This window comes from Poecilia formosa, unplaced genomic scaffold (assembly GCF_000485575.1).
Source record: "Poecilia formosa unplaced genomic scaffold, Poecilia_formosa-5.1.2 Scaffold2258, whole genome shotgun sequence".
NCBI lineage: Eukaryota > Metazoa > Chordata > Actinopteri > Cyprinodontiformes > Poeciliidae > Poecilia > Poecilia formosa.
Window position 1 is genome coordinate 10,865 of NW_006802197.1, and position 9,179 is coordinate 20,043.

At 40.0% G+C, this 9,179-nt stretch overlaps 1 protein-coding gene across 1 annotated transcript; it reads right to left on the reverse strand.

Moving 5' to 3' along the window:
- Positions 1–3,819: 3,819 nt before the first annotated feature.
- On the reverse strand, positions 3,820–8,444 carry LOC107835388 (uncharacterized). Its single transcript, XM_016667743.1, has 13 exons — positions 8,271–8,444; positions 8,113–8,172; positions 7,996–8,031; positions 7,837–7,897; positions 7,644–7,750; positions 7,285–7,557; positions 7,090–7,183; positions 6,690–6,757; positions 6,363–6,608; positions 4,913–4,978; positions 4,691–4,825; positions 4,536–4,598; positions 3,820–4,439 (listed from the first exon to the last, which is right to left on the reverse strand). The coding sequence occupies exons 1-13, from the start codon at positions 8,346–8,348 to the stop codon at positions 4,182–4,184; spliced, it is 1,545 nt and encodes a 514-aa protein (XP_016523229.1). The 5' UTR covers positions 8,349–8,444; the 3' UTR covers positions 3,820–4,181.
- Positions 8,445–9,179: the final 735 nt, after the last annotated feature.

Genomic DNA, 9,179 nt, shown 5'->3' on the forward strand with positions numbered 1-9,179 from the left:
ATGCGCGAAAATTCCATACGTAAAATAACATGCATGTAAATCAGTGCCTCACCAGCAATGAACCTCACCGCACGTAACTAAATTACAAAAAGAAAAGTTTAGAACTAAGGAGTATCTCAGGAAGATCTCCTAGAGAAAGTTAAGAGAAAACCTATAAAAAAGATGCTCGAAGTTAAGGAAAGCTCAATTATCTTTTACAAAGAGTTTTAAAAAAACTCCTTTTGGTTGAGAAGACTGAACCTTTAAATGAGTAACATACTAATGTAAAAGTGATAAAAGATAATTCTAACAAAATTGTTATAAGAGCAACATTTTTTTTGATTCATATAAAATGTTAAAAAGAGCTGCATTGTAAAGGTATGTCTTTCAGTTAATAAAGAACAATAGTGAGTTAAGTTTTACCTTCCTTCTGCAGTTGTATCTCAGAAAATAATGGAAATTATTGCAGATGATGAAAGAAACTTTCTTTGTTCCATTACTAAGGAATAACAAACTACTTGAGCTTGTGCACAACAGATATCAATCGGTCTTTTGCTGAAAAAATCTTTAGCTTCAGAATCACGTTCAAATAAAAGAAATGTCTTATCATTGTAACGGAGGGGTTCCAGTACTGTCCCGATCTTTGAAAAAGAAATGTCCAGGTTTTGTCTTGGTGAAGCAAGGTTCCCCCCAGAAACTTGCTAAGCCTGGTGATCACTGAAAAACTTAACATTCTAAGTTGAGTTTTAACTCATCTCAAATTAAAACATCTCAAATTTTAACTTTTCATGTCCTCAGTTTCTTTGGTGAGATGAACTGGAGACTAAGAGAAAGTCATTCAAAAATACTTTGTATGGCAGGTATAACAGCAGGTAAATAGTGGTGAAACAAAAAAATCTCTGTCTCAACTGTTGGCTAAAACAACATGACATTGCATCAAATATTTTAACAAAGAGCATCCATCCTCGTTTTTTGTGAGTTTGACCAACTGAGTTAAGGAAGATGTTACTGTGTTCCTCTGGCAACTAAGAACATCTATTAAATTTAATTTGTTGACAGTACAATAATTAATCTTAAAAAAACTAAATAACATTTACCTATAGCATACTACTTATTTTTGCTTTATTGATAAATTGTTGAGAATATGGCTGTCCCTCGCCATATGCATACGATCGTCTCTTATTGAAAAACNCAACACGGCGGGATTCATCTAACGTGTTTATTCCTGTGGGGAAATGTACAGGATACGCTTTGGCTTCAAGCCTTGGAACACTGAAGAAGGAGATGGGCTTGTTCCCCTGGGCCGGCGCAATGCTAAAAATTCCCTCTCCATAAGACAGTACTTCCTGTGCTATGTCAGGAGGCTGCATGCAAGTGTCCAAGATCAGACCAGGTCGAAGTGCCTGATGCTCTGCCCCTATGTGATCAGGTTGCTGGTCTGCTGCTGCATCCATTTCAGTCTCCTCTGCTTTCGTATCCAAGTCCTCATCTGGCTGGTCCTCTTGGAAATCCTCAAATGTGGCACCTTCATCTATACTTACGTCTTTGTAATCCGGATGACTCTCTTTAAGCTTTCTCAGTCCAGCTAAAACATTTTTCATGTTGACTGTGTAAAAGTATTGGTAACCTTTGTATCTTGTTTTCCTCTTCAGCTTTACCTGTAAAAGCTGGGCTTCCGCACGGGGCCTCGGAAGACTGTTTACAACGGTTTCCATGTCGGAAGGAACACAGACAACTGCTCCATGTATTGCCCTTTGCTGTCCCTTGGGCAAGGAAACTATTTTTGCAAAAGGTAGAATTTTTGCAATTAATTGCCTTTCAAGTACATTCAATTCTGCAAGCTCTGTGGGAACAGGAGCTAAATGAAGGTTATTGGCAGCAGCAATCGATGGCATCTTTCCCCTGCTTAAATGGCTGTCGCACGTGTAGCAGATCCATTCCCCCATCCTCTCTTTGGGTACAGAACATGGGGTTGAGCAAGCAGATCCACACACATGAACATACGTACCTGTTAGACAATCAGCTACCACACGCATATTCTTGGTATATTTATCTCTTTTACAGTGCTTCACTTGATTGGGGAAAAGAGCTCTGTGACAAGAAGTGCAAACATATGTGGGTCCGTTTTGAATGTTCTTATAAAAGTTTTGTATTGCAGCTTTCATTTCGTCACTCATCAGGGGGCGTGGAGTTTCAAGGTGAAAGTGTACATTTCTTTTGTATTTCCTTCTGATCCGCAAAGCATGCTGCAATTTGAGATTTTTGGAAATTGCTTCCCTAGATAGCCTGATTCTCCTGTTGGCATCACACTTTTTATTATGTCTGAACCGATAATCAGGCTCTCTGTGATACTTTCCCCTCATATACTCACTCATTGTTTTTTTGTGTTGGCTTCTAAAGACTGGGTCGTTTCTGAATCGATTCCTGATGTATGATTTTTGTCTGCTTCTAAACTCAGGATCATCTCTGAATCGATTCCTGATGTATGATTTTTGTCTGCTTCTAAACTCAGGATCATCTCTGAATCGGTTCCTGTTGTATGACTTTTGTCTGCTTCTAAAGACAGGATCATTTCTGAATCGATTCCTGATGTACGATTTTTGTCTGCTTCTAAAGACAGGATCATTTCTTAATCGATTCCTAATATATTCAGCCATGTAGGCTTTATGACTGGCTCTGAAGCTGGGGATAAAGTTGAATCTGTTCTTCATATAATCAATTTGTCTCTTTCGAAAAGTTGCATCTATCCTGTATCTATTCTTGATCTGATTCTTCCTCTGTGCTTGATGTAGAATATATGTTTCTTTTAAGGCCTGTAGCTTTTTGGTCCTAAATGTATGAGATTTTGCATATCTTTCTTTTTCAGATGAACTCTGTTTCATTTTATTTGCTACATTTTGTCCTAGTTGTATTTTGACCCTGTTCCTAATTTTTCTTCTTGTGGCTTTTGGCACTTTTGACACATTTTGAACAGTTGGAGCCTTTTCCTCTACTACATTTGCAATTTCCCTAAGCCAAGGAGGCATTTCGTCTCCATCAGACGTGCTCTCTAGTTTTCTATCAGTTGGACTTACTTGTGTGGCTACAGGCGAAATGTTCTGAAAAGCCACATCTTGAGAAGGGTCATCATTATCCCTGACAAAACCTACTGGCACAAACTCATAGGTGGCATTGGGGCCGCGGTTTCGAAAGAGCTTCAGTAGATGGTTGACCATGTCAGACAGATTGCAGAAAGTCATCATTACTGCAGTTCCACTGGGGAGGGGCAGGCCTGCTGAATTTCTTGAATGGGAATCAAAAACTCCAAACCGACCGCTTCTGTCCCTGAAAACTGCAATGCACTCTGGAGTCACCAAGAGAAAAGCATGGGTGACATTTTCCGACAGACATTCCAGTTGCAGGGCAAGAGGCAAACCCAATTGTCGAGATCCTTGAGGGCTCCCGCTCTGAGCAAAAACATGGCCTACCCTCAGACCAGTGGTGTGTACTGCATAGATGTTTTCATCTGTCAGTACATGGTCAGGCATCTCTTCAAACGTCAAGTGATTGTCATGAAATGTTCCATCCCTGATCAGTTGCTCTTTAACGCCGGTATAAAGTTCATCTCCTTTTTCAATCACTCTGTCAAGCAACACTGTGTCAAACTGCAACCCCTCATTGTGGTAAGCTAAAAATGTGAGCGCCATGCATGTGCACTGGTGATTACGGGAAAATGGAGCATACCTCCTGTCGGCCTGGGAATGTGTAGCACTCACCAACAGGACAGGTGGACCGCTGATCCCGGGTTCCAGCGCAGAAGCCTGTAACATTCAAAAAAATAACATTTCAGTATTTATACAGATGACATTTCAGTATTTATACAAATATTCAACTAATGACTACCTACCACCAGCAAGGCCTGATGTAAACACGTTTTTGGCAGTTTAGAAATCAATTATTCTGATGATCAATAGATTAACTGAAATAAAATTTTAATAAAGTAACATATTGATAAATACCATCATTACACAGCAGTTTCGGATCGGATTACCAAATAAATCCATATGTTCATATTTGTGCATCTCAAATGAACTTTTCTTTACTTTAGAAATTAATCTGTAACATTGGCTAAGTTTTTTAGCCAATCTGAAAAACAAAAACCCTATTTTTTTGAAATTATATTAGATTAAACAAAAATTAAAAAAATTTTGTAGCTTTTTTGCTCATGTGAGTGACAGGATCTTTTGCGCCTTTGTCATACACAGAACCATATATGCCAACTTTTTACACATGTTGCAATGTTCCACCCATTTGTTGTGACTGAGATGGTAGGAAGGAGTTACCTGGCAGCTCCCATCCTGAACCTGGTCCTCCAGTGGCACGGGAGAGGACTCGGCGGGGGCCTCGACGTCCATCAGGGGGACCGGTCTCCGTGCCTGGCGACGAGCTGGCCTGGTGGTCTCTCTCGGCGCTCCCTCCATCTGTAAATCAACAGAAGCCCTCAACTTGGTGCAAAGTGCACTCATACATTTCATTATCTTAAAGTCTGTCATATATTTTCTGAAACAGTGTCATACCTGCTGCTCCACCGGACTCAGCTTGGAGGGATCAGAAACCGGACGACGCCTCGGACTCGTCTTCTGATAAAAAATAAATAAATAAATAAATTTTTTAAAACCAATTGTGGCACATCAAAATCAAATAGTTATTTAAAAAAATAGAATTAAAATACCTTCTTCCCCTTCGGAGAACATGTAGGTAGCGGAGCGTCACGGCCAGACGCAGGAACGATCCGGTCCATCTCCTCCAGCAACGCTGGGCTGAACCACACAGGATTCGGGGGGATGGAAGAGTCCAACAGGTCTCCCTATAAAATAAAAGAAATAGCTTATAATAGATTCGTTTGTACATTGAGGACATAACAAGTTTTGCTTTGAGATGAAGAAAAGCGTACCTGATGGTCAACCATCCTCCCAGTGGCGTGTGGACAGCCATCACCACCCTGGACCTCGAGCGATGTCTGTAAACATGAAAAAAAAATTTCAGTGGCAATAAACCCTGTGGGACCAGGGTATATATTTATAGTCATTTTTAAGAAACTTTGATTTTATTTTTGAATTTCCTCAACAGAAATCATATTTATACTTATATTACATTTTCTCGAGCACAATCTTATCGGTATAAAACTGAACATTTTTTTCTTATGAATTATTGCAAATATATGAGTTACATCAAATTCAAGTTGGAAAAATATTTATTTTTTTCACTCACAAACTCACAAAGGTTTTCTACCTTAACTCCTGGAGTTCACCATGGCTTGAAGGTGCTTACTAGCTGCTGGAGGAGTGGCTCTACCATGGTGATCGACTCCTTACAGCTGCACAGCGCCGCTTGGATCTCTGAGTAGCTGCCTCTGACCCTACCATAACCTCATCTTACCCTTTATGCCTCCGATTCTCTAAATTTCTAATAAAAATCCCATCATTGTCATCTCAATCTCCACTGTGCCTCAGATTCTGGCTGCAAGTTTCCCTCTTTGTCTTCCAGTTAAAAAATTGCAAACCTACCTGCTGTGCATTTATTAGCTACATAATTCTTTACATACAATGAATAGCTTGTGAGCGTGTTTACTCCAAATTTTTCTGGACTTGTTTATACATTAATTTATATAAGTGCACTCTTATTTATTTGTTTATTTATTTTATATGTAGTCAATGTTTTAAACTACTCACAATTTCAGTTTCCTATACGTTTCCATGAATGTCATATTGCTTATGGTTTAATTTGTATTAACTAATATTTACACCTTGGACGAACTACCTTTTCAGCAAATAAGCGATTTTCCCTTGGGCATCAGTGAAGCATATTCTATTCTAAAAACAACGTCTTAATTATGAAGTGTGTGTGACAGATTTCTGTCACACCAATCAATATTACTATCTCACTGTTTTTGCCATTACTCTGGTCCCGTTTGTAATAGTTGCTCTTTTCACAGCTACTTACACAAATTTCCCCCATTTCTTGGCAACAAAATACAGCCTATAACTATTGTTTGAAGATGTGAGATTTCAAATAACAAAGGGATCTCATGTTGCATTTCATATATTACATTTGTAAGCTAATTTCTTTTCACATTCTCAACATAGATGGTTTTTAACATTTACATGATCTTCTGAGAAAAGATAACTTAATTAGTTTAGCATAACTCCAGTTTTACTTGGCTTCAACACAATTAAAAAATGGGATGTAGTTTATAATCTGCACTTTAAACAAAAGTTGAAATGAAGACTCAGGGAGGTGGACACAAAACAGACATGTTAAAAAGACAAATATACAAACTCATAGACTTTTAAGAGTTAAACATGAAAAATGTTGCTTAAATCAGCTAAGAATGTATCCAGTACCTTCCGGCCACCACGAACCACAGTCCAGTCGAAGGGGTCCGAACGACGCGGAGCAGCCACCTCGCCAACCACGACCAGCCGGGGCAGGGGACGTCTCACCGGGGGGGGGGAAGCCGTCCCAGGAGGGGGAGGAGCCAACGTCACGGGAGCTGGAGATTTCGGTGCACTTAACTCAAGTTGCGAGCAGACCGCCACCTGAAGCAACTGAGCAAGGACCTCCATCCCAGGATGGTCGCTCAGGTGAACCTATAACAGTTAAACACATTTTATAAAATACAGTACGCCTAAATAATATTTTTTAAAATTACAAAAATCAATTTAACTTACGCCATCCCTGCTCCACAAGGCCAGGCTGCTCAAGGGGAAATGTTCAGTAACAGGCAGGTACCGAACATCTAGACAGAAAAAGAACAAAATGTCATTCTTAATGTCAGTCACACTTACAATGTAGTCATTTGTGATAAAGTAGATACGACAGGAAAAATAAGTCAGTTTTTCACATATCTGTGTATCAAAATCAACTTTAACAGGAGTGAACTCAAAACACATCTACGTTTTAATATTCTAGTTTCAGTATTGATAACCATGCAGCACAAAATGTCATATCCGCCTGACCATTCCAAATAATATATAAAAACTTAAAAAAAGAAATTGGGATTGCAATAGTCCCATACAATGTTAGTTTGCTGAAGTTTTAGTATAAACACAAACTGTGTACGTCACTTACTTCTCTGAGCAGCCACACGGCGATACTCCTGCCGCAGCAGCTGTTGCACACTTTCCTCCACGACAAGGCGTGGTGGAAAGTCCACAACAACCACCTGTAAATTTCAATCCAAACAAATGAACCAAGTTAACATACACCATATTTTTTTTTCAGATATATTTGATCATGAATAAATGCAGTGGATATTATACTTACATTAGCAGAGAGTGTGCAGACGGTAGCCAACAAACGGTCGAAGTCCCGTCCGGCCTCCACGAAGGTCCTGCTGGCGGTCAAGTTGTTGCTTGGAGCCAGAAGACAGATCACCTCGGGGGGCCGAGGCAGAAGTGTATTCTGGACTTCAAGCCGCAACTCTTCCGCAGAGGCTCCAGGGGATGCAAGCAACCCTAAGGAGAAGTCGCCCTTTGGCATGGTAGAATACCCATCCACAATAGCACGCAGATGAGAATCACCAACCAAAAGAGCAAACTGAAAAATAACAGCAAACATTAAAGTTTATAATTGATTTTATCATCCAAACCAAGATTTGCGTATGAGATTGACAAAAAAAGTACCTTCTTCTCCAGAGCCTCGGCAGTAGGCAGAACCAACTTGCAGCTACGTCTGGTCACCCGGGAAGCTGGCCACGTCTCCACCCGATGGCGACGCCCCGTCCCACGGCCTGTTTAGAGATGCGAAATTTTCAAGATTACGCTTTCATGCCTCTGAAAATTTAACAACAAAACAACACAAATTTTATCCACATACGTGACCCAGGAGAGGTCGATGGCGCACGGGGCTCCTCCTGGCGCACCACGGCAGGCGACATCTACAAAAAAATTATTTAGAAAAATGTTTAGATCAACCACAAACATAACTGGATTAAGTTATTGTAAATAAATGATCCTGAACTTGTCATGAACTTACCTGGTCGGGCGGGGCACCCTCCAGCAGTCGCGGCGTCTAAAGACATAAATGGAATGAGTACAGCAAATAACTTATCATCCAACAATAAGTTAGTAAAATGTAAAATGACAGCTATACCTTCTTCGGCGGAGACTGAGTGGGGCTCCAAGCCCGGGACGTGAGCGGTGGTGTCCCCGGCTGTAAACACAGAAACAATTATAATCATGCTTAAAGTGAAAACTACATGAAGAACTACTGTAAGAAAAAATAATTACTGCAATGTATAATTTATATACCTTGGCGACGTCCGGCACACTCTCCAGCTTCCTCCATCGCACCTTCGCCGCCTCCGAGCGTCGTCCTCTGCGTGGCATCCTGTAAAACCACAGTAAAAAAGAAGACAACTGGGGGGGACAGGTGGTTATTTACAAATAAAAATCAAATAAAGTAACGTATATAAAATTAAACAGTGTTTGGAGCACTAGATCTATGTGTGTTAGTGAATGTTAAAATGTGATGAAACTTATATGAATATGTATCGATGGATTAATAAAATGCCGTAGTCAGTAAAGATGAGCTTCGCAGCAAGTAGCAGTGGAAAACCTCCAAATCGCACAGTCTCGCACAAGGGAAAAGCTGTAATGGGAAGAAAAATACATTTCAATTTAAAAAGGCTTATACAAATAACTAAAAAGACACATAACATTTTTTTCTTCAATACAATGATGAAGTTCAAATTCTTCTGACTTGCTACTTCTAAATCCAGTATTAGAATAAATTTAGTTTAATGAAGCTATCATCTACATACCACATAAGTGCGCTCAGCCTACGCACCTATGGTAATGTGCGTCAAAAACACCCGAAAGGCTTCGACAGCGTATGGTTAGCTTGGCGAAGCACGTCATGACGCGAAACACGTCATGACACGCATCTACATAAACTTTCAATGTAAACCAGACACCCTACACGCTCAAATCGAATCGGTGTGAACTCGCATTAGTATGAAGTCATATGGATCTGCCCACTGCTGTGCTTCTAACACAAGCAAAAATAAAAACGGAACCTTCCCAGGTGGAAAAATATCTCACACAATGCCGGTATATGACTATATACCACCTATAAAGATACGAACAAAATTACATGATAATTAAAAACACCACAGCACTTTATTCTTTAGCATCTTGTGGACATAAAAACATTTACCT

What these genes read in the sequence shown, in the direction of transcription:
- LOC107835388 (XM_016667743.1), bottom strand. Translation starts at nt 8,348, where the DNA reads ATGCCACGCAGAGGACGACGCTCGGAGGCGGCGAAGGTGCGATGGAGG. An exon ending in GTGTGCCGGACGTCGCCAAG is followed by an intron (nt 8,173 to 8,270) that starts GTATATAAATTA and finishes CTGTGTTTACAG; the next exon opens with CCGGGGACACCACCGCTCAC. An exon ending in CCGAGGCTCTGGAGAAGAAG is followed by an intron (nt 7,558 to 7,643) that starts GTACTTTTTTTG and finishes GTTATTTTTCAG; the next exon opens with TTTGCTCTTTTGGTTGGTGA.